Below are 27,353 nucleotides of genomic sequence, written 5' to 3'. Positions count from 1 at the left end.
TTAACTATTACGGAATTTAGGCAACTGCGTTTGACAGCATTATTCAAACCCTGACAATTAAGTGTCCAAATGTTCAGAGCCATATGTTAATTAAAAAAATATTTGCGAAATTTTTGCATTTCATCATCCGAAAGCTTATTGGCCAGTTGGTAGGCCTGTAGCTCAAAATTTCGAAAATTAAGGTCAGTTCTGTCCTTAATTTTCTCAATTTCTTCGGATGACAAATCGATGTATTTTGACACTAATTTTAATATGTCATGCATTTCGGTACGTACTAACTCTTGACTCTTCCCCAAAGAATTCACCACCTCAAAAAGGAGATCGTGTAACTCTTGAGGGTTTCTAGTCGCCATTGCTACTTGTTCGTAAAAGTGGGTATAGCCCCCCTTAAAAAAATCGCGCTTAAGGTTCCTCAGAAACATATAAAGATGGTCTTTATTGAAAGAAGGGTAGGTTTTAAAGTTACCCTTCTTCCAAACATCGAAAGCCCAGGTGGTGGGACTTGAGATTGGCACGGTAGCGGCACTCAATGACCTGGTCACAGAACGGTCAGTTTGATTTGGTGGTCTACCCGGTTTGCGTCTTTTTGGCCTTTCTGAGCCAAGTGTTAATGAGGAATCAAGTTCGGAATCCGTCATTCCTGACCCCTCATTTTGACTTGGAAGGGAGTCAAACCTCCGCCGTTTTTGGCTTTCAGTTTGACCCTGATCTTCCACAAGAATCATTAGAGGAACAGATTTACGTTTGGAGGTCTTGGGGGTTGGTCGTGAAACTGGGACTGTTGCCTTTGTTGGACAGTTGTTACTAGTATGTCCAGGCTTATTACACTTGAAGCATTTCTTTGCCCCCACCTGAACATAAATCACGTGTTTTTTGTTCTCCCAAGAGATTGTTAAACCTTGAGGAACAATAACACCATCCGAAATAGCGAGGGACACATTACGAGTGAAACTTTTGACATGGGCAAAATCTTCACCCACATTGTAACACGACTGGCGTTCTAAAGCGCCACGAATTTCACCATACTTTTGCAAGTAACTAAGAATTACTGTATCCGGTATAAAGGGTGGAACATTACGAAGGACCACCCTGTGTACCGGATTAGTGTATCTGTACATTTTGGTCATTTGACCTTTTATCTCGAGGGTGTCAAGACCAATTAGGTCATCCACACTCTTATCCGTGTCCAACCAGACACCAAAATTAGCAGCAGTAACAAAATCTGCATACAAAATTTTTTTAGGAGAAATCACCTTACCGAGAGCCTCCAAAAGCTCACTGAGTGTGACTCCCTTAATTCTTCGGATAAGCACACCTTTCGACTTATCCAACGCGGAGGATGTGGGGTCAGGTGGCATGACCGCCATGGTCGCAGCTTTGCTGTAGGAAGGAGCAGGGGATCCTTCCAAGGGATCTTCCTGCCCCAACATTGTGGTGGTGGTGGCTGAGATGACGTCACACCATAAATTACACTGCTAAAAAATCCACACAAAAAACTGCACTAAAACTGCACACTTTATGCAAATTTGGAGAAACTTTGACTTCCTTGGGTTGAAGTTGACCCTAGCCAATATTTGACCACTAGCCAAAACTTCTTAGCTACTCAGAAAAGATAAATTTTTAGAAAACTAAAAAAAACCATCAGAGAAAGAAATTAGAAAGTCTACTCGGTTCTCCGTTCGCGCGCCAAGGATAATTTTTTTTTTTTTTTACGGAGGCAGGCTGTCAAAAAATTGTTAAATTCTCATAGAATGTCCCCCCCCCACGGAAATCTTTAGTAAAAGGCGAAAGATTTATACGACTTGAAGGGAGACCCGAGATGTGGACCTCTTTTACATTTCATTTGCAACGATTTATTCAAATTCTTGTCAAATTTTTTTAACAGAAAAGTGCCAATTAAAAAATAATGTTAATAAATACGATAAAATTACTGTTCTTCCGTACTAATGGTGAAGTCATCGTCCAAATGAAAACCACTAATTTTTGCATGTATACATATGTACTCCTCCAATATCGTATAAACGACAGTATCGATGATGATCTTGGTGATGATGCTGCTTGCTTCACCAATTTGATAACGACCACACGTGACAATTAAGTCAATTAAATTGCTCACAGTGAGTTCATCCATCCATCCACATTCCACTCTAGACACTAAGGATCCTGGTTCTCGACTCATAAATTAAGATTGAATATCCACCTTGGAGTCATAATCAGTCTCAAAAAGGAATTTAAGAATTGCAAGAATTATGTCACTTCTCCAATAAAACACCTGTGCGACATGAAATAATTTAGATTCGATTACACAAGATTGACATTCCTGCAATTCCATTTGGGCACGATTTTTGCGGTTTATTGAGCATATACGAAAGTAATGTTATACTTATTACATCACAAATTTTACATATTTACATTTGTACCTTAAGGTGCAGGGGTGGGTGTGGATGTAAAATGCATACTTATTGCTGACCATGATACCCATCTTTCTTGTCATGATGGTGTAAGTATGTGTCTCTCTCTCCAGTCCATGCTTTGTTTCATACACTTTTTCATACACCTGCCCACAGGGTGCTTCAAATGATATGATGCATGAGTAGCAGATTTATTTATTCAGTTCAAGATGAACTATTTAGTTGCTTTGCTCCTTGATAAACGCACTGATTGTTTTATTTCCCATTGATTTTGATTAGTTTCGCATTCTCAGCAAGAGCAGGAGCATCATCATCACCACGATCTTTTAGAATTCGAATACATAAATCGGAACACTTGACCAGCTCCAGGCTCACTTTCAATTCGTCTTCGTAACCAGGAAGTCATTCCAAAGATCTCAGAGAGAGGTGTTTGAGAATGATGATGGGGCAAAATGGGATATTTCTCGGTGTGGGGGTGGTTTTCCTTCTCGTCGCGATGATTGGGGGCAGTGAGGGGAACGTCCAGTTCTTGTGGTATCCTGTGCAAGTTACGCCCACCGCGGCGACCACGTATTTGAGAAGGACGCCAGGAAAAAGCGTGCATTTTGAAGTGAGAAATCCGAACGATGGATCATATCATTTTGGATATGATGCAGGTAGTGAGGCAAATTTTAGCAGTTTCATTTCATAATGAGCATTATTTTTAAAATTCATAATTTTGCATGTAAGATACCACTCGAGGAGATAAGTCTTTCCGAGAAGAACGACGGGATAGTTATGGTCGAGTTACGGGAAGGTATGTATGAGTTATGGGATTATGTGCAAATTATTTTTAGGACGTGATTTATAACCAGTAAATTAATGTAAATAAATGGAATGCAGTTATGGATTTGTCGATCCGGAAGGAACGCTTCAGATTGTGGAGTATATTGCAGATGAGAATGGTTATCGGTAAGACTTTACTCTGCATATGGACTATTATATGGATTAGCTAATTAATTAATTAGTTAATCAATTGATAATATTGTGTCTAAATTAATTTTATAGAACACGAAGTTCTAACCAGCAACCAGTCGGATTACGACTGCACTCCCAACCAATTCAAGTTATTGGTCCTATTCCGAAGCCATTCTCTGAATTTTTCAAGTTTTAAATATAAATATAAATCTTAGATTGAAGTGCTTTCTAAAAATAAAATAAAGTGTGTAAATGATATCAAAATGATTTATTTTTTGCGGAATGCCATAGTTGTCGCATAAACTGTCCTTGATTTCTGTCTCATGCGTTTTAGTTCTTTTTTCAACTTATCTACTTTCACTCAAAAATCGTAGAAGGAGCTCGGGAAAACAAGTGTTATCTCAATATTTCTTAATCATCGTCTAAAGCACACCATTTTATTGAAAATCATCTTAATAAAAGGCGTATGTGCTGTGCATACTTCACGAATGCTCAAAAAATCATGCCCCCTTATTATCAATTTTTGTCTCACATCGTTGTCGCACAGCTCGAGGTCATTAAGTTGCCCGACAATTGATGCTGTACGATCAAGAAATGCCAAATGAGAGTGAATTGGAAATGTTCCCCTCTTCTACAAGCAATCCTACCCAGGCTTCTAAATATATGCAAAGTGACTTAAAATAATTTTCTCTTTTAACTAATATCAGTATATATTTCATTCTATACTAATTAATCAGATACATATGATTACTTCCTACTTTTAGTGAATTTTCAATTAATCTTGTTATCTATGTATATATATGTGCATTAATAATTGAACTTTCACCACAGATGCATTTGTGACCACGATCTTGTAGTCCATCCATAGCGCATGAAAAATTTTCGTGACTAACTTTCTCTCTGTTATTTTATGATCATATTTTGTATGCATTATGCTGACGCGTTGGTTGTGCATAAAGTTAACTGTGTATTGCATGACGCAAATTTAGTAAACTGGGTGTCTCCTTGAAATAAAGCTATGTATGTCTCCATGTATGTACATACCATTTAAGTATATTACTATCAATCTCGTTTGCACATGCATATGTACATATGTATCCAGCCAATCAAATTTCTACTCCAATTCTACTCTACTTACCTACAAAGGAGGAAGTATTTAAGAACAGAACGTACAAAATTTGGCAACGTATTCTTACCTTATTTCCACCATACATACTTGTTTCTAGAACAAAGGGAATCCTGAGCGTGCAAATTCTCATGTCCTCTAACCCCTTCTAAAACCGTGACGGGACAAAAGGTTGGTAGATCCTTTCCTGCAAAGCTCGACTTATGTATTTCACCCATAATTATCCTATGATGTGTATGTAATCTGGTTTGAAAATTGAAATGAAACTCCTTAATTAAATTAAACTTTCACTGTTTATGCAGATTTTGCCAACAATCAAGACCAAGACCTTTTAGTACATAAATAGCGCATGGAAATTCTTCCTTCTTCATGATTAATTGTTCCTCCGACATGTTCATATCTTTGAGTATGCTAATGAATTGGTTGTACGTAAAAATAAACTGTGTACTTCATGAGGCGAATTTATGTAGTAATGGGGCGTCACATACAAAGAAGTAAAGCTAACCATGTATTTTGGACAGTGGCCGCGGGAGCCGTAGGGATATTAACATTGTAGGAAAGGGGAGGAAGGGGTTTATATAACATGGGGAAATGATGCCGACATCGAACAACCGTGGGGACATTGTTCCTCTGTCCTCATGCTTCCACGGCCACTGATCTTAGATCATCAAGCCGATCGAATTCCATTCCAATTCTACTGTATGTACTTACCTGTAAAGTATTTTTAAGAACGTACAGAATTTCGCCACGTATTCTTACCTTGTTTACCATTCTAGGTATGCATTTCCTAAAACAATGGGTCACAATCCCGGGGTGTGGTCACATAGAAGTAAATAAGCTATCCATATATTTTAGCTTACATACTGGAACATCGCGTCGATCGATCTTCACAGTCCCAATTCTAACATTTAAGAACGTACAAGATTTGGTCACGTACTCTTAGCTTTGTATTCTTAGCTTCTTTTAACCATATTATTTCTTAAAACAAAGGGTCACATTCGGGAGCGTGCAAATCTTCGGATTTCCAGCAACCCCGAAAAACCGTGCTGGTTCCGTCTGCTTTCCCCGCACTCGACTTACGTACTTCTACTTCGCCCATAATTACCATGTATGTATGTCAATCTGGCTGGTTTGAAAATCGAAATAAAATTCCTTTGTTCAATTCTGCTTATTGCTTGAATCGTATGACCATCCAGCGTCATGTCATGACTCATATGTATCGATACCATTGGTCATCGGGGTGTGGTCACATAGAAGTAACGCTATCCGTATTATATTTTAGCTTGGATCCTCGAAATCGATCGAATTCAGTTCAAATTCTACAGTACCTGCAAGTCTAGGGATGAGAACGTACCGAATTTAGCCACTTGTTTTTACATATTTCTTAAAACAAAGGGCCACAATCGGGAGCGTGCAAATCTTCGGATTTCAGCCAGCCCCGAAAAAACCTTGACAAAATGTTGGTTCCGTCCCCGCACTCGATCTATGTACTTTCCCCATAATTGCCATGTATGTATGTCAGTCTTGCTGGTTTGAAAATAGAAATAAAATTCCTTTGTTCAAATCTGCTGCCCCATCGTATGACCAGCGTCATGTCATGACTCATATGTATCGATACCGTTGGTCATCGTAAACTGCCATGAACCAATTTCGTATCAGTGTCTTATGTACTTTCTCCTGGCTATCTCACCCTTCTCGTCTGGTCAAGAAAATAATTTGAAATTTTAAAATTCTAATTCCAATTTAAAGAACTCAAACTCAACTTAAACTCTAACGCTCCAACTTGAACGATATTTCAATTCTGAAGGGTGAGTTTTTGAGCACTTTAATATTTTTAGATTGATAGTGGCGACCAGTGTTTCTGGTTCAGAATAACCACTTGCATGAAATAACGGCAAGAAAGTGGTTTCTTGCAGCTATTCTGACCTGCAAGAGATGCAAGAAACTGCACCTCTCCGCGATAATTCATACGGCTCGTGGCTAAAGGGTGCATATTTCTTGCACTTTCTCCCAGTTTCTTGCATCTCGCATTTGAGTTTCTTGCTTACCCGCAAAGACACTGGTCGTGACACGAACTTCACGATCTCCTTAATAAAAATATTGCTTACTTCAACTTGCATAATTTTATTCCTCCCAAATTGCATAAGATGCGTCGAAATTCGCGACATTGTCTTGAGGAGTATGCCATGGATATGGGGGCAGGGGGGGAGGTTGCACCTGACCCTATTCCTCCTCCTCCTCCCCCTGCCCGAAGGGACCACGTCGCAATCGACATGCTGGAAGAATGCTGTGCAGGAAGTCGATCCCGCTGCGAATCTGTCATCCGGTCAGAATGCCAACCCAACGGGGGGGATTTTCTCGTTCAAGCCTTACAGAATTTGCCTGGGTTTCGGGAATGCCTTGCGAAAGACATGCATATCTCGATGAGGTAAGCTGTTATCAAATTGTTGACATTTGCATAAAATTGTAATCACAATGGGCATCTGTCATGTATCAAACCAACGCAAAATCTTCAAGCTAGTGTTACATACAAATGCATTTCATTCGAATTGTTGAAATTCTCATTATTCCCCAAAGAATAATTGTTTAATAACATGTAAAGTATAAATTACAGTACAATTTACATATCAATTTATTATAGCTTACATTTCTTTAAGATATGTATTGCATCAATTTCAGGTGTACAAGATTTGCATAGTAAAGTTTTAAACCAATTATTGTTCAATATTTCATAAATTTCGTCTTCATCATTGTCACACGGTCTACTTCTAAGTAGACTACTTTTATATGCAGTCTTTGAAACGATGAGGTTCACAGTGGAGGCAAGGATTCTTCATTGGACCGCATGTAGTTCCTTTTTCTGCACAGTCCCATTTCTGAATTGCTTTAGTCCGTCCATTGACGCACCTCACCACACCTTCCGGGGCGCACTTGGGTGGTTGCAGGTCACGGCCACAGAAATACACGAAAGTTCCCGTCGTATTTAGATTTGCTGGGCACAGGCAACCCGGTTCCGATTCCTTACTTCCTACCTTGTCATACCCTTTTACAGCTCCCGACGAATGCGATGGATAACAATTGCCACTGGCAAGTAGCATTGTCATCAGAAGCATTAATTCAGCTTTCATTATTTATAAGGAGCAGTGTAAAGTTTGGAGCTGGAATAAAATAATTAATATTTTTTCAATTTTGATAATAAACTTTGAGAAATAAAATTCTAGTGTATACATATAAATACATATTTCATATAATATAATATGTTATGTATGTAAAATGAAAATAGTGTAACCTGCGATAGTGTATTTCTCTTACAAATCACTTTATTTTAAGCATTACTTACTAATGGGGGAGCTAATCGCAAGTACAAGAAATTCACGCTTTGTAAAGTTTATGAAATTCTATTTTTACAATTTACTTACTGCTTCGATAGTCACTCTATTATGAGTAATTTATTTAAAACATTTCTTTTCTAGGTATCACTAAATATCGATTTTGTTTCCTTTGTTTTAGAGTGTTTTGGGCGATCGTTATTGCGCTGTTAAGTGCCATTGTGTACGTCATTGTTCGAATGGGGATGACGAGAACAATGGGCCATCCGCTAGTAATTAACCCTGAAACGGAGGAAACGTACATCGGAAATGTTATATATCCCAGGATCACCATTGCCCCTCACGGGGGTTTCAATCTCAACCAAATCGATGACGCGTTTATGTATGTAAAGATAGTATTTTCGTAATTGATTTTGGATATTTAATTTATACTGTAATACCACAAAATGCAGAAATTATCTCGATGTGCAATCTGGCCATAATATTGATTGGACACATAAGGAGGCCACAGGAGTACTTCAAATAATTGATCAAGTTTGCTCCCCCAATACCACATTTGCTGGTTTGAATAACGTTAGGCATGAAGACGATACAAACTGGGCATTAGGAGATGACCTTAATGCGACTGAAAAAGTAATGGACAAGGAGTTACAGACGAGTGGAAGAGTCGTCCAGTTTATTCGAGGGGTTAGTAAAATTAAAACCACATTATTTTAAGGATATTGGTGATTATTATTTTTGTTATCACCAGATATGCATTCTCTCTTGTCTTTTCTGCAGGGAATGGTAAGCTGTTCGGACGCAATTCAGCGATGCTTTCTCAACGGAGTGAAATTAGATTGCGGAGAGGTATTTAAAGAGCATTTTTCGGAATGGGGAAGTACTTGCGTCTTTAACGGAATTCCAACCGCAGCAACTAGAAGGTAAAATTAATAACTCATGTGGTATCTTTACTTTATTCATTAATTACAATTATTATTTTCATAATGTTTAAATCCGAATTCTAGCCACGAGACACTACAATCAACATTTGGACATCAGTACAAAGATGACGAGCTCGCTGAATGGCAACAGGTAAAATCTGATCGAGACAGTGACACTGTTGCTGAAAAGGGACAAAATAGAACGATTCCAATCCCTTGGAAGCAATATTTCCCTGGTAAAACGTCAGGCTTAACTTTCGTCATAAGGCAACAAAGCTATTCTGAAAAAGCCTGCGTCCACGGAGAAGGGGTCGGTTTCATGGTAAAGAACATTATGAAGTAGTCAGCATTTATGTAAAAAGGGGGATTAAATTTACCTCGAATTTCAGGTTGGAGTAAATCATCCATTTGACGAACCTCAAATACAACGGTTTGGGGTCCCCATCCCGTTTGGCGTGGAAGCCTACGTCGCCGTGCGTCCAACCGTGTACTTGGCAGATGGTGAAATAAAGGAAGACGTTGATCAGAGTAACCGTCGTTGTTATTTCAGCGACGAAGGTGGCATGGCTCATTTAGAATATTACAAAAAGTATTCCAAGCAGAATTGCTTGTCCGAATGTTTCTCAAAGAAAGTTACACAACGCTGCAATTGTACGATGCTCACCTACCCGGGTACAAAAAAATTCCTTTCGTGTTGACATAATTAAATACAATTAAATTAGTTAAATTAGTAGATTGTACAATCTACTTAAAAACTAAAATTGTAGGAAAACCTGGACATAGATTGTGCACAGTTAAAGAAATGAGAACCTGCGTCCAGGAGCAAGAACGTACGTAAATGTGTACAAATATATGTATCTGTGGAATAAAAATTTAAGTACACACTTGAACTTTGTACATGATATTTAATTTCTTACAGAAGCCTTATTCAAGAAAGGACTAGCAACGATATGTGAAAAATGTCGTCCAAATTGTAGGGATACAAAGTACGAGACCTCGATATCTTCGAGCCCCATGTCCAACAGAAAGATGAAGGACTGGCACATACCGTAAGATAATTTACTAACCAAAATTGGTAATAAATAAAAATTTTGGATGATACGATTCGAGTATTTTTGTTCTCTATGCTATAGTAAAAGAAGCAGTTTTTCTGTTGTTCACGTGTACTTTGAAACGGATTCTATCCAAGCCTTGAGAAGGAGCTCGCGTTACAATTGGTTTGAAGTAACCGGTATGCCCGTACGCCACTAAATAGTTTGAATTAATTGTATATTTTTCCCAATTTATAATTATTTACCAGGTTTGAACGGAGGGACAATTTCAATGGTGACAGGGATCTGCTTGTTGGACATCGTCAAAGGTATTTCGACCGCTATTACCTTATTAGCTGGTCAGTATTTTTTAATGACCCAACAACCGGATGGAGGCATGGATGAGGAAACGAGTGAGTCATTTTTGTGTGGAATTTATTAATTATTCAAATGAAAACACATAATAATATTGCATGCATAACATCGCATACTTTCATAATAATACTTATCATTACGATAGGTCAAAGACGCCAACGTGATGTTATCGTGGTTCCTCCTCCGGCTAATGTTATCCCTGTCCAACCACGCGCACCCACACCACCGCCCCAGTATCTTCCAGTGGAGCCTTTACCTGAACCTGATCTATAAAAATGCCATCCAATTCTAATATTATCAAATGTTGATATTTGCATTATGTGTGCTAGTCTTTATACTTATAAAAAATATTGTGATATAGTGAAAGCAGAAATTAGTTTTCGAGCTTATACATACACAAATATAATTACTTCAAGAAATGCTCAACGAGTTCTGAATTTCTTATACAATATGTAGGTATGTAGATATAAATTACCATTGCATACTCTGCGAATATAATTTATATTCAAATGAATAAAACATAAATACATAGTAAATTACATTACGTAAAACTTATAGCATATTTATTATTATTCACTTGCAATCATGGTATGTCATCTTTGGGAACTTATATATTTTATAAGTTACTATTTCTATTTGCACATTTTTTATAACGAATGTTTCCACTTGATGATAATTAGCATTAGAATATGACGAATAAGTCTTTTCTCATGCATGATATTATAGTTAATACCGATTTATTGGGCAATGCTACGACCGAGTTTGAAGATGAAAACCCACAGGGTCAAGGTCGGCTTCTAAATTTCGTAATCGTCAAAAATATTTCCATATTCCAACATGCAAAATTCCAGCTTTTTTGACCAATTTCAAAAACCACTATGGGTCAGCCTGCTGGGTCCATTTACTAAAAGTATTAAAGTTTGACTTAATATTATCTTTAATCTGACGTTCTTGCACGTTGATACAGATTTTCAGCTTTTTAATCAGTTTCAAAAAGCAGTGTGGTTTTATCCCCCTTGTAAAAAATCTTAGAAATTGACCTCTCATTTGTAATTTTTTTTTAGATTGAAACTGCGTGAATATTCTGCATTGATTTATTCATATTTTATATTTTTTCATGATTTTTTCTCACATTTTTTTCCACTACAATACATTCCACATGAGATCCATCAGTTTCAATTTTATTGATAAAATTATTTAATATAAAATAATCTGTTTTTTAAAATTTATTTAAAGATTTGTACATTCTTTAGTAACTCAAAGTTCTGATGAAGCATCGTATCCTTTATTGGTCGCCCCATTTTTGAAATTATTATTGGAAACTGATTTCCCATGATCTGAACTATGTTTCCTTTTTTGTTGGGGATTGTTGTGACCATTTTTGCTGTGACCATTGTAGACAGCAGCAGAAGCCTGTATTTTAAACTGGACGGGATCCATGTGTATTATACTGCTCGTCGTTAGAACCCCTTCTTTCGGAGAATTTGAACAAACGCCACACATTTTTTGTACGATTGGATGCAGATATTTTTTCCTGGGGAATTTTCTCGTCGATTTCACGCAGACTATGCGAACAAAGAAAAATTAAATATGTAGTTTCATGAATTTATTATTAAAATTGCAGATATTTTAACTTACTCAAGGCCAATAGTGACACAATTATCCCAACGCCGATTGTAAGTCCAGCAGCCACGACGGAGTAGAGGAGATAGGACAGTTTGAAAATTTTGTGCAATTCGTACTTATCTTCGGCCATTATATCGATAAGCATCGTTGTTGGTGTTTCGAAAGTAGTCGTGGCGAAGTCCAAATCGGTCGAATTGCCATCACCCCCCGTCAACGCGTCCACGATGGGACACTGATCCACAAAAGTTGGGAGTGGGATTAAGTCAATTTTATGAATGAATGCGGTCACACTGATGACGATCATGGTACCGAGTCCGGTTAGCATGCCGGCAATTGCGCCCTAGTGGAAAGCATGCGAATTAGTTTAACTTAATTTATTTGTGAATTAGTTTAACTTAATTTATTTGTGAATTAGTTTAACTTAATTTATTTGTGAATTAGTTTGGTATTTACCACAAAATTCGCAAATGGACAAAACATTCCGAGTAAAAAGACCCCAAAAAGTGCTCCACCCGTTGCCCCCACTGCGGCGAAGGTTGCGGAATAAATAGCTCCCAGATTTTGAGCTCCGAATGCGAGACCCATTGTCAAAATTCCGTAGAAAAGGCCTAAAATATTTTGTCATAATAACATACATTTGAGTATTTCAAAATTTCATAAAAAAAGCATTTATATTTTTACCGATAAGTCTGGAAACGTTTGCCTGGGATGTTGGTCGCATCTCTTTAAAATATTTATTCCGAGATAGAAAATCTTCCCATGTTACGGCAGAAAGTGAATTTAGGGCAGATGAAATTGAGCTGTACAGAAAAAATGCATATTAATGAATGCGAAAATTTACATGAAAAATCACTTATGCAAGTCATACCTAAGTACCGCACTAAAGATACAAGCCGTGAATAAGCCAATCATTCCCGGAATCGAGGCCAACTCCTTGACCACAAAATATGGAACAATCTGGTCCACTTTCTTTATTTCGCCCTGTTTGAAAGGGTCGCAGTGTGCATACATGGCAAAGATGGAGATTCCGGTGAGAAGGCACATCAGCATCACGGTCAATTTCAAGGGGACACTGTAGATAATTGCTCTGTAAAAATGGAAGCATAATTATTAATTAAAATGGATGAAGCAAGATTTCAGTAGCGTGCATGGCATGAATTGTAGTCTAATAAAAAGATTTCGATTATTCTTGGTTAAAACATCGTGTAAATTGTGTGAAGACAAATATTGCAGTGGAATAAGTTTAGGTTGATTTCGACGTCCATTTTATATTATATTTTATATTTTAGGAAATTTTGAGGTGAGCAAATTTTTGATTTTCTGAGGTTACGATAATAATCCAATTTCTCAAATTGATTTTTTAGACGTCCCTAGACAGTAAATTTCACTTATCCGAAATCAAAATTTGTAATCAATACACAATTCCTAAATCGTATGTGTCATGTCATTTGACATTTTTTCATTTATGCATATGAATCGTTTAAATTATTGTTTTTTTACTTTCTTGCATGCGATATTGAAGGCATGCTGCTGTATCGCTGGACTTGAAGTTGATGCACTGCTGGTTGCATCAAGGCGTAGAATCCTGAATGTTGAAAAACTTATTAGTGAAGATAAGTGATGATAAGACAATAATAATTTCGTACCTGAGCCAATTATGAAATTCCACAAATTATGTCTCATAAAGGGGTCAAAGGTCAAGCTGTGTAATACATAAGTGAGCCCGATAAGAAATTACAACTATTTACATAAATTAAAAATCTCATATTTCCCATCTCACTCGATAAAATTCAGTCGTCCATATTCTGACGCGACTTGAAAAGCATTCGATATTCCCCCCGAGGATGTGACCCCTTTCCAAACAATCGCCACCATTCCAGCCACCATCATTAGAAACTGGAAAGCGTCCGTGACCACGACCGCCTTTAATCCTCCCTATTAAACAAAATCACAAAAAATATTATCTTGCGTAAATAATGACGAAAACAAATTAGCAGAACATAAATTATTTTTGCGTACAATTGATGTGTAAATAGTTCCGCAAATTCCAATTCCAAGAATGCTCAACCACACTGGAAATCCTAGAAACGCTTCGAGAGCGATACTAGGTGCCTACAAATTTAAATATGAATACGAAAAAATTTAAATAAATTTGTACAAATTATTTAGTCAAATAATACTACTTATTATTGGTTAAAATTCAATTTTACGTACATATAAAATAACGCCGGACAGCGTCGTCTGCTGCAAAATAAATGTAGCAGACGCTAACCAGCGTACCCATTTGGAATCAAAGCGTTGTTCCAAGTACTGTAATTAGGATCATTATTTGTCAGAAATACATAAGTAAACAAACCACCAATTTGGAAAAATACCAAATATTACCTCGTTAATACTGGTAAGTTTCATCCTGTAGAAGAATGGAATGAATAAAAACGCACTGAGGGGGAAGGCAATCGCGGAAACGGCGTGGATCATGAAAATCTGTCCGCCAAAGGAATACACCTCAGCAGGAAAACCTTGGAATAGAATGTTTTCATGAGATTTTTATAATTCTATGTGCATTAAATAAATTAAATAATACATTTCTGCTGATACCTAAAACTGTGATGGCACTGACGTACGTAACCATTACGGACGCTGCCACTGGAAGGATTCTCATCTTCCTGCCCCCCACGAGTAAGTCTTCGTTCGAATTTTTTGACCGAATCGCATAATAAATCCCGATGAGTAGCGAGATCAGTAAAGTTCCTCCCACCACCACCCAGTCCAACCAGCCGAAATGATTTTCAAACATTTTTCCCAAAATTTATTTCACAACACTGAAAAATTTGCAATTTCTTGGTCTCAAACACGGCAGTGATACTGATTAGTAAATGAACTCCTCAACAGCGTCTCACATTTATTCCCACTCGTTACCCACAGCTTGTGAAATTCACTTATTTACGAAATTATTTCAGGTAATTCAATTTCTGAACCAGCAAGCAGACCTTCAATTACAGATCTATTATGTAGCAGGTTGCATGTTCTCTTTGATTTGGCGTTCAGTTCACGTGTCAAATATTTCTAGTGCAAGGGCAGAGTTCCATTTATAATGGTCAACTCTTCACTTATTTATTGTTACACACTAACCTCACGAAATGCACTTTTCGCATGAAAGCCAACTTTGCTTCATCACTTTTTCTATTGTTCCATAAAAAAATGTAAGTATGATTTAATCGTAACTAGCAGATGTCAATTTCAATTAATATCTGGACATGCACATTCCTCTGGAATTTTATTTAATGAGATGTCATCACTACTATGCAGATTTCCTCGCATTGTTATTGATCAGGTTCAACTTTTTATGAAGTATGCACCCCAACCTTGCATAACTTACTGGGTAAACTTAAAATAGAAAACTGGATTTAAATTACACCCATTTAAATACACAGCCACCTATCTAAACAACTTTTAAGTAGTGTAAAGTCCACTCAATCACATCCCACTCGCACCGAGTGTAAAATAAAATTCTTATGAAATTCGTTTTCGATATGCATATTTACACAGACACACAGCTACTAAAAGTATTTATCAGACACCATTTTTTACTCAGTCAAGTAGAGTCACTCTTAAAATGAAAAGTTTCATAGGGCCGACTTGGCGTTTATAGATAATCTCGGTACCGATGAGGAATAGGTTGTTGAAATGTGTGTATGTAATCCCTTCGGGGGCGACTGTTACCACCACCACTTTTATTATTAGGGTTACTTCACTCTTCTTTTGGTAGTTATTTATTGATCAGTGGTCTGGTCGTTTGGTTGGTAGGTATTAACAATGTGGGCCGTTGTGGAAATATTAATGAAATAGACGCACCGATGGAGACCACCGCAATGCCAATTCGACTTGGCTGAGTAGTTGGTGAGTGAGTAGTGGTTTGAATTTAAAAAAGTGGACCCAACGCAACGCAGGTTTAGCTTAAGCGTCCGCAAAAAATGGCAAACTCTTTATAAATTCTGAATTTTTGAATGTATGTAATCAACTATCGAGTAGTAGTAGTAGTAGAAATAGTAGTGGTTTGGTAGTCAGTAGTAGTTGTAGGTAGTTGACTATCTAGTAAGTGGGAGGAAAGGTGGAATATTAGCATGTTATTAGCAATAGCTAGGGTGAAGCAAGTAGTCGTTGTTTGTGGCGTGGACGTGGACTTTGATTATTCGGACCGCATTTTTGCCCAAGTATTACCATTATTCATTACATACGTACAGTACAATAATTAAGCGTCGTGATGATGAAGTGAATGTCCATTATGTTGTGTTACATACAAACATTTGTTGTAATTCTGATTACAATTATAAAATAGTATTGCTGTCAGTAGTTCAATCAATTCTTCTGTTTATTTATATGCAAGGCAAGCAGGGATTGAATATTAAATAAGTTGGTTTGTTGTGACTGGTGGTATAATTTGTGTGAAGGCACATTCATAAATGTTGGATGGAGGGGTGACTAATAATAGATTTCCGGTCCGGTATATGTACCCCAACTTCCGGCTGAATGTGCCAAAATGATGCGAAAATTCTAGTGCAAATTGCTATTATGTACTTTATGCGCTGGAGATAAAAGTCAAAGTTGTGGAATGCGAACAACGAGTACAACGACAGGTGTCAACTAACCATAATTATTGCCATGCAGGATGCCATAAATGGAGTGAAAAGCATTTGTTGTTGTCTCATTTTTTCATTAGTCAGTAGTCTCATTTTGTTGTTGCAAACTTTTATGCAAAGTTCACCACATTAGTCGTGTATGAACTCAATTTCTAAAATGTTGTAGAGTCATTTGTTTAATTAACGAATACACAAACTTAGATATACCTGAGCTGAATTCCATTGTAGAATTCTATAATAATGTATCTATTGATTGTGCATGGACTAAATTTTCTGTTACACAATAACAGCAATCAATCCTCCAATCCAATCCACTCTAACTTTTACAAGAAAGTAATTCAATAGGTCATTTATTACCCATTATTGTCACCCACAATAAAATAAATGGTAGTACATATGTACATGCAGAAGATGCATTATTACACAGTTTTATTGCAATATCTCGATTATTAAGCTAGTTATAACCAGTCATATTTCGAAATTAGATAGCTGCACAAGATTAATTTTTATGGTCAATTTTTAATTTTGTCCTCCTTTTTTTAACTACCGACATGCTATTTTATGCGCTGGTAAATTAATTAGGTAATTTTTTTTCTTCTAACGAGCAGATGCGGAAGCAGGGTATAGAATAGAAATGAGTTAAAAATATATACGCTGCAGTTTATTTTTTAGTAGCGACGATTAATCAATTATTACGCGGTCTGGTCTGGTCGCAGGTGGGAGAAGATTAGATCACATTTTAAAGGATGAAGGTAGACGTGGGGCTGCTTTAAATCGAAAATGTTGCATGACAGCAGCCACAGCAGCAGAGATCTTGGGCCTTACTAATTTTAACGAGCTATAATAATACGTAAGTAGCAGTGGCCGCGGAAGCTTGACGGGACAGAGGGACAATGTCCCCACGATTGTTCGATGTCCCCATCATCTGCCCATGTTATATAAACCCGTCCCTCCCCTATCCTACAATGTTAATGTCCCCCAAATGTCCCCACGGCTTCCGCGGCCACTGATAAGTAGTTAGATAACAACAACCTTCTTGTGTTGGTTACTGTCGAAAATGCCAGACTACTTGACGCTGGTTGGTGGTGCTGATAAATATGTGGAAAATCTACTTCAAGTGCCAACAATGCTATGCCTTTGAGATGAATAAAGAATATGTTATTTTTTGTAAACAAGAAATCTTTAGTTTTTTTTACTCATTTATTAATTTTGATTTCAATTCTCTCGTCTCGTGAGGTTTTAAATCACAAAACATTTTTTAAAGCCGATACAATTCTGCCAACTATATCCTATATCTACATCTTACAACAGCAATTCCAAAAAGATTGGTCAAGTCCTTTAAAACAGGTACCGAGTCAGGCTTCGAGTTAGCCAATTTCTATCTGGTTTAAAAACTATGACCAAAACTACGAACTAATTTCTCTCAGAAAAATCAAAACTGTAGGATTGGCTGGGTTTTTAAACTTGACAAAATATTGACTCCCTCATAGGAAACAAGAGTTTAGAAAAAAGTAAAGTGGTGGAGGTGGAAGATTTTGAAGAGGAAATTTAAACGCGGACAACCTCATCCCAGGTGGTAGGGAGGACATCTCGGGTGGTGTGGTGTCCACCAAGGACCTTCAACAAGTCACGGACAACTGGGATGTGTCGTTCACCAACGAGTTCCTGAAATTAATTCATATTAATTTTGGCACAATTTCTCCAATTTATTATTAAATTACTCACATTTTTGTACAGTTGGTTGACAATCTCGTTGATTCTGTGACGGTAGACGACATCGTTGAAGTCAACGTTGTTGATGTCTTCGTAGTGTCGGGTGGGGAAGGTGACATCCTCACCGTAGACGGAGTCAACATCGACAACGGATGGGGAGACAATTCGTCGGACGATTTCCCTGACGTGGTGAAGGGGAAGGTTCTTCAAGATGCTGTAAAGCTCAGGGGTGATTCTCTTGGTGATGAGGAGACGCTTGAGGAGGGATTCCTTGACAATGACGTCTTCAACATCGGTGGTGTGGTGGTACTCGGAGGAGGGGATGATCTTCTCGTCAACCTTGACGTCAACGATCTGTAAAAATTGAAATTTTCAAAATTTGATGTAAAAAAAAAATTAAAATTTTGTCATGATTTTTAAATACGCACCTTGGTTGGCTCATAGACAACCTTGGACTCTCCGGTGACTGGTTCGACAACGATTTCCTTGTGGGCTGGGGCAACCTTGACATCCGTTCGGACTTGGGTGACCTCACCGACGGTTGGCTTGTTGACGAAGAGGGTCTTGTAGATTTTGTCCAAGAGGAATTTGTAGTTGACAGCGTTGTCTCCGTAGTATTGACGTCCAGCGAAGATTGGGCTGCTGTATCGGTCGAAGGTTGGGTAGGATTTTCCATAGGCGTATGGGAAGACGGACCTTGGCACGTAGGTGGAAGTTCGGTCGATTCCATGGCCGAAAATCTTGTTCAAGTACTCTTCAACGGTGATGTCTCGCTGGCCGTAGTGACGTGGGGTGTTGACGTAGTCTTGGACATCGTAGTTGTACCCGGTGTTGTACTTGTCGTAGGAGTAACCCGTGTTGTACTTGTCGTAGTTGTAGAAATCTCCCTCAGAGGTGTAGGGCACGTTCTGGGCGATGATTTGAACCTGGAAAATATTGTGAAATTTGAAAAAGTGCTTGAAATTATGACTCATTATGAATATTAAGGACGACTTACTTGTGGGACAATGTACTTGTAGAAGAAGATTGGGTTCCTGAAGTACATCTGGAACTGGGGAACGGTCCAGAACTGTTGGAAGAGTGGAGACTCGACATAACGTCTGAAAACGGTTGGGTATTGTTCATAGAATTGACGGAAAAGTGGGATTTGGAGGTATTCTCGGAAGAGTGGGGTGGACACGAGCTCCTCAAGGGAGAGGATGGTCACCCTGCGTTGAGTCCAGGATTCGACATCGTCATCTCCGTAGTACGATTGGGTGGGGTAATCGTAGCTGCTGCTGAGAAGGGTTTTCTTTGGCAGAGAGAACCGGTGGGTGTTGGACCACAGCTTGTTGTCCTTGTTCAAAAGGAGGTCATCCCTGGACAGGAGGGATTTTTCCTTTGAGAGGAAACGGAGGGTGTCAATGTCCACGCTGCGAGCAGCAACGCAAGCCACGAGGGCCAACACGATCTGTGAAAAAAAATAGAAATTTAGATTTCAGAAAATCTCAAAATCTCCCCAAAATTTCTGACGACTTACAAAAGCCTTCATTGTCGAGAGGAGAGAAGATGAGAGAATGTTTCCAGAGAGGATTCAAAGCAAGACTCGTACCTTTTCCGAGGTTCTGGACCTCTTTTATATCCGTCGAGTTGTATATGGACATGCTGTCTTTGCACTTTTTTAAATCCAGTCCAGTTAGTTTAGTTGCTACCTCGGTACGCGTATGCACATAACTCGTGGAGAGAATGACAAGACAATGTTATCCTGTAGACTTTGACTTTCTGAATCCATCGTAAATTACCGTATTTGATTGTTGGTTACTAGGCTAGACTTTAAGCAGCAGGAGCAGCAGGACAGCATTTTCTTGTCCACATATTACATCCTCTGACAGCAAGCAGTATCAGAGTCAAAGACATTGCGAATAATAATTGCGATAAAGCAGAGTCACTGAGATCTCACGTGAAAGCGAGCCGGTCGGTTGGTCGTATCGTAACCTGACCCAGCAACAATTTATTGTCCAGTTCACTTAACCAGCAGACCATGCAAGAAAAAAAAACTGCAAATAATCTCCCAAGACCAGTTTCAGTACTTATTTTATGTATACCTACCAAACTATAACATACAAAATGTAAGAGACCAAGTTTGTGGTAGTTTTCCTCCGATGGACAAAATGATAAAAAGAAGTTTCAACATGAAGTTTACTCGTGGGGAATAAAGTTCAAAACCCAATTAAAATTTCCAGTTTTAGTTTTTTATTTTGAGATTCTTTCGATAGTAAGTCAGGATTACATTAGAAAATCGCGAGTTAAAAGAACATGTACAGTTATATCAGAGGTGGTTGGTCGGTCACCTTTCCATGGAATGGACATGTGCACAAATGTCACCTTCAAACATGGTGCGATTGTTGAATTTTTTAAACCGGACAGCTTTTTAATTTTATTGCATTGTTGAAACTTTGCAACAATCCAGCAAGTCTGGTTTTTAAATGAGATGGTCATAAAACGAGGGAATATTATATAATGTGTGGAAAAATATGGTCTTTCCATTACTCAAAATTTCTTAAAATGGGCAAATGAAATGGAAATCATGATACCTAAATGTGTATTTGTACATGCATGAACTGCTGACTGATATAAATATTTAGGTACATACACAAATCTGTATGCTTACCGATCTTGCAATTAATCTCGCAATATTTACTTGATATCAGCATAAATTGCAAAAGGGGTTAGAAAAGGTCACCAATTACTTTAACTGCCTGGTAGACAATGTTGTCGTGCTAAACTGTTATATGTATATTAAAACGTGTCAAATATTCTCTCCTTCGAGACAGCCAGACTGATCGAAAGTGATTTGTTTAATAGCGATTAAATTGCAAACTTGTGACCTCTGGTCAAGTTGTATGAGCAATATTAATCTCCGTTTGCATAAACCAACCATGGTATTTACTTATGTATGTTCACATATATGTACTTATCAAAGTCAAACTCGTAATTAGAAGAGTTCACTCCTGACCAGATTTTTTGACCAAATGTCATTGGATCTTCTAGAACAGTCAGTGCATGCAATTTCTTGAGACGAGACGATGTTTCAGCAGATTTTTGTAGGCAAAATCCACTATTTTGGCAAAATTATGATCAATAAAAGTACAATGGCTGACATGTTCATGAATTTATTAATTGTATTATTTTTAGAAGTTGGCGAGTGATTCTTACAGGTTATTATGTAATATGAAATATAATATGACATGTGTATAGAATGCCTTTAATGTAGCATCACAATTTGCTTCTTATGTATGACTATTATTTTGAATTTTCTAGAAATATGGAAAATTAATAAGAAATTTAAGTTAAACTCCTCTTGTTACCGATGGTAGAGTCAGATCCACCACCGTAAGAATCTATTATTTATAATTATGATTATTAATGTATCACAAATGTAGGTTTGAAAATATGTGCTTATCCATATAAGTTTTTTTGTGTACGCAGCAAATAGCTCCCTAACTAACTAGACCTTCAATTGGCTCGTTTTATATGCATACTTAAGACAAGTTCACACGACGATATCCACGTTTAAGAGCAACATTATGAAAATTTTGTATCGCATTATCTTTCGAAACGGTAGAAATCGCATTGACTAATTTTCTTCGGTCTGATTTAACTGTGCGGAGGCACCAGTGATGATCATGACATCCTTTGTCCTCACATTTTTCGCAAATATCAAGATCAAGACAGCAACAACATTTATACCGAACTCCAAGAATCTCGAACCCACAAACATCGCAAGTTGCTTGGTGGACCACGGCTCCTGTGGCACTACTATTTCCAATGTCTTGGTTCTCGTTTCTCCTGATTTCTGAATATTTCTTACGTATAAGGATATGTTCATTATGTAAGCCTTGTTTTGTACAAGGCTCACAAGCAGTAAAATCTTGGCATTCCGTACATGCATAGACAACCCCCTTGATTGGAGTTTTGCCACAGAAGTCACAAGTGCTTCCCTCAAAAATTTCGAACCTGAGGGATTCGCCTATAATCAAAATTTTAAATTAATCATAATATCGAATATGAATGCATGGTAGCATTTGACAAACCTGTATCTCCATTAACTTTATGATAAGAATTTGACTCCACCACGGCATTATCGCTCCTCTTATTCAAGACGGACTGCGAAACTGAAGATACTGAATTTTGCAAGGCCACATCACATTTTCTTTCCATAGTTGACGAATAAATGACCACTGATAACTTCCATTTGATTAATTTATTTCGATCAACCGTTTTTCCTGAGAAATCAGCCAAGAATCGTAAAGGTACAAAGCATGTCGAAGTGGGGTCACATATTTCCAAGTTTGTAAGATTTTTCCATTTTGCAAAATCCAAGTTTTCGCCACACCAAGTATTCTTAACTTTAGAAAGAATGTCGTTTTCAAGACGGGGCTCAATTGTGATGTCCACTTTATATAACGATGATGCATCGGCATGTTTCCCGGAAGCTGGCAATGTTAAAATTACCCACTGAAATAATTTGTGAGACCCGTTATAGTTGGAGAGTAGGACATGGACTTGATTTTCAATAACAATATGGCAAGGTTCCCAAACGATGCATGTATTTTCAGCATCAGCCAAATCCCCCCATTTTACGGACTGTTCAATATTACAAATTTTGCCGTGAGACATTGTGTTGGTTTGATTTATGTGTGACTCAAAACAGTGCTCTTTAAATTCAACGAATAACACACCAACTGTGCATTTTGATCCGAATTGTTCACACAAACTGAAATTTCTGTACAAAAATTCCATTATTTGACACCTGTCGCAGTATGTAATTTCAATACAATTGAGTTCAAATTCTTACTCATAATCACAGTTGAAAGCCTGTAAATGTTCCTTGAGGTCTTTACTTTTAAATGTGGCATGGCATCCTCGTTTCCAGTTTTTGCATTTAACTTCAATCGAATTTGCCAATTGTTCCAATCCCAAGGCACGAATATTTTCCTTCGGGAGTGCTGTTCTGCATGTGGGGCAGAGCCAATCTGATACTTTGGGAATGCAAATGTGACAAAGAATGTGACCTTTGGTACATTGATAAATTGGAGTGGAGGATATTTCTTGGCAGATTGGACAAATCAATATTTCCTCAAATTTTTCAAAATCCATGATTATTAGAAGGACTGTAAATAATGAATTAATTAATAATTAATTAGATTACACAGAAGATTTAGGGGAAAACGAGGAAATCTTTACTTTATTTGTCAATATTTCAAATACAGTTCGATATCAAGGTATGCGTAAGAAAACGCGAAAAATTATCGCAAAATTAATTAATAATATTTGTGTTCAACTAGCAAGAAGAGAAGCAAAATAAAATTCAATATACATAAATGACTACATATGTACATGGATAAAATGGATTATCTAAGAATTTAATGATTATTTTGATAACTTATCAATTCTACCATACTTCATTTCATTTAAATAATGCAGACGGCGACAATGTTTTATGATTATAATTGACTCCCTAATAGTTAATGTACAACATTTTACATAGTAATTGACATACATACGTGCATAGTCGTCCGAAGTAAGCAAATAATTCACACATTGCTTACCAAACCTCTAATTCAGTCCAGAATGATAATGATTTTACATGAATGTATTAGTTATCTGCATTCTGCACAAATGTACATATTTACAGATTTCGAATGGAAATAACCTATGATTTGAAACATTCAATCGTCACTTATATGTAAACCCGTCATTTTTATTTGCATATTTTATGTGCATTGAGGAACTGAATTTGCATAATACACACAGTAAAATAGATACGTTCAGATTTGTCAGACTTGACGTATTGGGAAAAAAACTCAGTACGATTTTTTACAGGAGTATGTACATACATATGTAAATTATTACACAAAAAAAGAATACATTTTTAGCTCCTGGAGATGTTAACATTTACTCCCCAACTATTTACTCGTTGTCTTCTGACGATTTCTTGTCCCAAATTGTTCTCTATATCATGGCCGCACATGTCTAGGTAAGCGTCGGTTTTTTCAACGTCGTCTACGGTCATACGAGTCGTAGCTTGGACAATTCCAGAAAATTTCATCTAAAAATCAGCTCTGATTAGATACATACATTTAATAAATCGATTTATTATCTTTTTAACTTACATCTCCACCATTTTCTTGGATTTTACGACAATCATCGTCATCATCAGGGAAGTCAAACTTAATCGTTGCCATATATTTACAACCGTCCTGTGGTGCTCCATGAAATGCGACCCAGATGTAAACCCTGTCTTCAACTTGTTTCGCCCTGACCAAAAACTTGTTCTTGTCGACTTCCAATATTACGAGATCGGTTGGTCCGTCTATGCATCACAAATATCACAATCGGTAATTTTTAGCTTTCTTTTCATCTAAATATGCAAATGCATCGGTAAACATACCCTGAACCAATTTGCGATCCTCCTTCACATAATAAATAATCAAGCAAGGGGATCCTTCAAAACATTTGACATTATGAGTAGTTATGAGATGCTGAATATATTCTGAAAATGGTATTTGACCATTGTAACAACACCTCTCCGTTTTCAGGCAGCATTTAATTGGTCTGTAAAATTGGAAATATTACGGATTTTCTCTCGTTTTACTAAATAGTGTATTATGCTCCCAATATTATATTTTTAGCCCGAGTCAGGGCCTAGGTATCCATCATGATTGTCTGTCTGTCTGTCTATCGATTACACTCCGAAAACTTATCTAATCGACTTGAAATCTTGTACACATGTAGAATATTATTTTATGCGTGTGCAAAATTTTGCATATTATGCAAAATTAAGAATTAAAGTTGAAGATAAGTAAATTCTGTCGACAAATAAAATAGTTTGAGTTGTGGTATTTACCCACCCACCTCAATTACAGAGGGTGTCCGCAGTTTATATGAACAGTATGAATTACCTTATAACTTCTGAACACGATGACTGTGAATTACTTTAGCGATCTCAATGTGTTCTCCATTTTTCCTAGCAACAAGTCTGAGTCTTGGTTTCCAACCTCCAAACACATTTTGACACGTTTCAGGGGAGACAAGATCCCATTCATGATTTACAACTTTCCAAAGCCCAACCAAAGTTCATGACTTCCTCTTGAAAATGCTTTGTTTCAGGCATCCAAACCCGAAAAAATCCATCTGACCCGTGTCAGATTACTGCATATGGACCTCGAAATAAGATGTCGAGGTCATTCCGGTTCTTTCTTATAAATCTTGGGCGTAATGCTGAATTGACCAAGCAGTATGTGAAGATGCCGTATCGTTATGGATGCAAACTTTGTAAAGCTCCTCAAATTGCTTCGTTCGAATTTTGACCTCCAAAAGCGTATGTAAAGCACTCTCCATAAAGTGCTTCGAGTTAATTTTTGCATTAGACCCAACAGGTATCAATTCTAGCACTCCACGGCTCGTCATTGCACCAACCACCAGAAATCCGTCAGACAGCTTTTCCTTCTTTTCAGACCCATAGTTTGAAACCTGCTTCTGGTCGTTTCTGAAGCGAATCATTTTTATCCTGTTATAGTTTTGAAGGTAGCAGAGTGCCCCCTCCAACGTGACGACAAATTCGGAATTTTTACTCCCAACATGACCTTCAAACAGCCTCGGACTGTTAATTTTTTGTTTACAACATTGGATGATTTTAGTGTTCCGAATTTCGCCTTCCTAAGGACTGCTTTTTCAAAGTTGTGATTTATAACACGATTAACGTGTTCAATAGGCATCTGGGATTGTTTTGTGACGTTTTTTTGGTCGGATGCTTCTCATTGAGAGGGAGGCGGTCATTTTTCTTGAGGGTGGGAGAATTCGTCGTTTTGAGGGGTGTTCATTTTTAGATATACATTGGTCGGATTTAGCTAATCATCATCGTTTTCTTGCAAAATTGATGAAGGGATATATGGGGGACACGATAAGATGGGTTTCAGATTTTTGGATAATCGTTTGGGCACTTTCCGCGGCCAAATTAGCTTCGGAAACCGCTTTTACGGTTCCCCCACTTTGGGGTCGCTTTTTGGGGCCACCTTTGAAGATACAAATTTGAAACTTTGCACAGCTGTTGTCATGACCTTGAAGTTAATGTGTGCCAAATTTGGCGCCAATTGGATCATCCGTTCGCATGTTACCCGTGTAAATCTAGTGTTCATATAATCTACGGACATCCTGTATTAGCGACAACCTGACTCGGGCTCTTTTAAAATTAGGTCTCAACTCTTCTCACCGATAATCGCAATTTATCTCATGCTGCTGCATATGACTGGCTGCATTTCGATAAGTACAACCCTCCGCAGTGTATTTGCATGAAATATTGTCATCATTTCCAGCGTTGTTACTGCTCGGACTGATCACAATTGTGACATTGTATGGAAAATTGTTGCTCGACAATCCTACCGAGGAGTGGACGGTGGGGGTGGTCACGATTGATGCAATTTTTCTCGCCATGTCTTCAACTTGCTGACTTCTCCTTTCAACAGGGAGACCGACAAGATATTCCGCCACCAAGTTGCGGGCCAATCCGTGCGAAAATGGAATCCGACAAATAGGACAGTCGCGGAGATGAGGAAGATGCGAGGCGCAAATATTATGACCATTTTTACATTGTTGAATCTCACCAGGCATGCACACGTCCAGACAAACGCTACATTTCAATGGTGCAGACAGGCTTGAACTATGAGCCATTGAAATAAAAACAAAATTGGAGACTTGTTTCCTAATTTTTGTAAGATTTATCAAAAAACAAAAAGTAAAACAGTTTGGTACGATTATATTTCAAAAGATAAGCGATTCCGACCTTTCATTCAAGGCACGTTGAGTCACCGTGGCGCCGAGGTAACCTGACCTCTTTTGGACGAAAATTAGTACATACACCTCGATTAAAATAATAAAAATTGTTAAAAATAATAAATATGAAACATTAACAATTTGTAAAAATATGTCGCATAAAACTCGTCATTTAAATATATTATTCGCCACGCAGAACGACTTACATCTAACCTCGATCTATTTGAAGATGCATTTTGCATTGTTTGTAAGTTTGAATTTGTGCACTATTTAAATTAATGCATTTACACCTTCTCTTTGGTCAACAATGTGCTATGCACTACATAAATAAATACATTATGATATTGTGTGTGTGAAGGATGCAAATTCATCTGCTCAAATATTGCACATCATAACAAAACATTCAAA

The 27,353-nt window shown here is 37.6% G+C and overlaps 6 protein-coding genes and 1 non-coding gene across 8 annotated transcripts; 2 read left to right on the top strand and 5 right to left on the bottom strand.

Moving 5' to 3' along the window:
- Nucleotides 1-1,706: 1,706 nt before the first annotated feature.
- Nucleotides 1,707-1,822, bottom strand: LOC118436656. The gene has a single exon (XR_004835620.1). It is a non-coding gene; the product is annotated as a U5 spliceosomal RNA (small nuclear RNA).
- Nucleotides 1,823-2,663: 841 nt separating this feature from the next.
- Nucleotides 2,664-3,632, top strand: LOC110854342 (larval cuticle protein 1). Its single transcript, XM_022102770.2, has 4 exons — nt 2,664-3,067; nt 3,141-3,207; nt 3,294-3,362; nt 3,459-3,632. Exons 1-4 carry the CDS (start codon nt 2,848-2,850, stop codon nt 3,562-3,564), a joined length of 462 nt encoding a protein of 153 aa, XP_021958462.1. The 5' UTR covers nt 2,664-2,847; the 3' UTR covers nt 3,565-3,632.
- Nucleotides 3,633-6,641: 3,009 nt separating this feature from the next.
- Nucleotides 6,642-10,425, top strand: LOC110854170 (pickpocket protein 28-like). Its single transcript, XM_022102569.1, has 11 exons — nt 6,642-6,922; nt 8,005-8,205; nt 8,276-8,510; nt 8,604-8,746; nt 8,831-9,068; nt 9,136-9,418; nt 9,514-9,576; nt 9,666-9,795; nt 9,880-9,977; nt 10,047-10,190; nt 10,298-10,425. Exons 1-11 carry the CDS (start codon nt 6,642-6,644, stop codon nt 10,423-10,425), a joined length of 1,944 nt encoding a protein of 647 aa, XP_021958261.1.
- Nucleotides 10,426-10,825: 400 nt separating this feature from the next.
- LOC110854169 (sodium-dependent multivitamin transporter) lies at nt 10,826-15,961 on the bottom strand. The gene is made up of 12 exons (XM_022102568.2): nt 14,377-15,961; nt 14,164-14,297; nt 13,993-14,088; nt 13,798-13,890; nt 13,559-13,713; nt 13,425-13,480; nt 13,279-13,363; nt 12,647-12,865; nt 12,460-12,578; nt 12,232-12,386; nt 11,791-12,118; nt 10,826-11,717 (listed from the first exon to the last, which is right to left on the bottom strand). The coding sequence occupies exons 1-12, from the start codon at nt 14,573-14,575 to the stop codon at nt 11,410-11,412; spliced, it is 1,947 nt and encodes a 648-aa protein (XP_021958260.1). The 5' UTR covers nt 14,576-15,961; the 3' UTR covers nt 10,826-11,409.
- A 1,638-nt stretch (nt 15,962-17,599) lies between these two features.
- LOC110854001 lies at nt 17,600-19,741 on the bottom strand. The gene is made up of 5 exons (XM_022102388.2): nt 19,651-19,741; nt 19,129-19,581; nt 18,560-19,057; nt 18,144-18,485; nt 17,600-18,083 (listed from the first exon to the last, which is right to left on the bottom strand). The coding sequence occupies exons 1-5, from the start codon at nt 19,660-19,662 to the stop codon at nt 17,967-17,969; spliced, it is 1,422 nt and encodes a 473-aa protein (XP_021958080.1). The 5' UTR covers nt 19,663-19,741; the 3' UTR covers nt 17,600-17,966.
- A 1,526-nt stretch (nt 19,742-21,267) lies between these two features.
- LOC118436539 lies at nt 21,268-24,452 on the bottom strand. Of its 2 annotated transcripts, XM_035854858.1 has the most exons (5): nt 24,287-24,452; nt 23,358-24,222; nt 22,969-23,284; nt 22,205-22,896; nt 21,268-22,140 (listed from the first exon to the last, which is right to left on the bottom strand). In XM_035854858.1, exons 3-5 carry the CDS (start codon nt 23,268-23,270, stop codon nt 21,653-21,655), a joined length of 1,482 nt encoding a protein of 493 aa, XP_035710751.1. In that variant the 5' UTR covers nt 23,271-23,284; nt 23,358-24,222; nt 24,287-24,452; the 3' UTR covers nt 21,268-21,652. The 2 variants fall into 2 exon arrangements, with proteins under 2 accessions (XP_035710751.1, XP_035710750.1); XM_035854857.1 differs by having other exon boundaries at nt 22,969-24,222.
- LOC118436571 lies at nt 24,278-26,843 on the bottom strand. Its single transcript, XM_035854962.1, has 3 exons — nt 26,386-26,843; nt 24,565-24,728; nt 24,278-24,486 (listed from the first exon to the last, which is right to left on the bottom strand). Exons 1-3 carry the CDS (start codon nt 26,841-26,843, stop codon nt 24,278-24,280), a joined length of 831 nt encoding a protein of 276 aa, XP_035710855.1.
- Between the last annotated feature and the right edge of the window lie 510 nt (nt 26,844-27,353).

The sequence above is a fragment of the Folsomia candida genome, unplaced genomic scaffold, assembly GCF_002217175.1.
Source record: "Folsomia candida strain VU population unplaced genomic scaffold, ASM221717v1 Fcan01_Sc009, whole genome shotgun sequence".
NCBI lineage: Eukaryota > Metazoa > Arthropoda > Collembola > Entomobryomorpha > Isotomidae > Folsomia > Folsomia candida.
The sequence above is the reverse complement of the archived record's forward strand: the minus strand, read 5'-3'. Positions and strand labels throughout refer to the sequence as shown.

Excerpts from the sequence above, each read along its gene's own strand:
- LOC118436539 (XM_035854857.1), bottom strand. The coding sequence starts at position 23,270 with ATGGATTTTGAAAAATTTGAGGAAATATTGATTTGTCCAATCTGCCAA. Across the intron at positions 22,897-22,968 it reads GCTTTCAACTGTGATTATGA|AAATTTCAGTTTGTGTGAAC; the intron begins GTAAGAATTTGA and ends ATTTTTGTACAG. Across the intron at positions 22,141-22,204 it reads TAAAGTTAATGGAGATACAG|GCGAATCCCTCAGGTTCGAA; the intron begins GTTTGTCAAATG and ends TTTTGATTATAG.
- LOC110854170 (XM_022102569.1), top strand. The coding sequence starts at position 6,642 with ATGCGTCGAAATTCGCGACATTGTCTTGAGGAGTATGCCATGGATATG. Across the intron at positions 6,923-8,004 it reads GACATGCATATCTCGATGAG|AGTGTTTTGGGCGATCGTTA; the intron begins GTAAGCTGTTAT and ends CCTTTGTTTTAG. Across the intron at positions 8,206-8,275 it reads CAAATCGATGACGCGTTTAT|AAATTATCTCGATGTGCAAT; the intron begins GTATGTAAAGAT and ends CACAAAATGCAG.
- LOC118436571 (XM_035854962.1), bottom strand. The coding sequence starts at position 26,843 with ATGGCTCATAGTTCAAGCCTGTCTGCACCATTGAAATGTAGCGTTTGT. Across the intron at positions 24,729-26,385 it reads GAGATAAATTGCGATTATCG|ACCAATTAAATGCTGCCTGA; the intron begins GTGAGAAGAGTT and ends CCAATTTTACAG. Across the intron at positions 24,487-24,564 it reads GGATCGCAAATTGGTTCAGG|ACGGACCAACCGATCTCGTA; the intron begins GTATGTTTACCG and ends TGTGATGCATAG.
- LOC110854001 (XM_022102388.2), bottom strand. Across the intron at positions 19,058-19,128 it reads ACAAGTACATTGTCCCACAA|GTTCAAATCATCGCCCAGAA; the intron begins GTAAGTCGTCCT and ends AATATTTTCCAG. Across the intron at positions 18,084-18,143 it reads TCAACCAACTGTACAAAAAT|GAACTCGTTGGTGAACGACA; the intron begins GTGAGTAATTTA and ends AATTAATTTCAG.
- LOC110854169 (XM_022102568.2), bottom strand. The coding sequence starts at position 14,575 with ATGTTTGAAAATCATTTCGGCTGGTTGGACTGGGTGGTGGTGGGAGGA. Across the intron at positions 14,089-14,163 it reads AACTTACCAGTATTAACGAG|TACTTGGAACAACGCTTTGA; the intron begins GTAATATTTGGT and ends TCCTAATTACAG. Across the intron at positions 13,891-13,992 it reads TGTCCGGCGTTATTTTATAT|GCACCTAGTATCGCTCTCGA; the intron begins GTACGTAAAATT and ends TTAAATTTGTAG.
- LOC110854342 (XM_022102770.2), top strand. The coding sequence starts at position 2,848 with ATGATGATGGGGCAAAATGGGATATTTCTCGGTGTGGGGGTGGTTTTC. Across the intron at positions 3,068-3,140 it reads TCATTTTGGATATGATGCAG|ATACCACTCGAGGAGATAAG; the intron begins GTAGTGAGGCAA and ends TTTGCATGTAAG. Across the intron at positions 3,363-3,458 it reads GCAGATGAGAATGGTTATCG|AACACGAAGTTCTAACCAGC; the intron begins GTAAGACTTTAC and ends TTAATTTTATAG.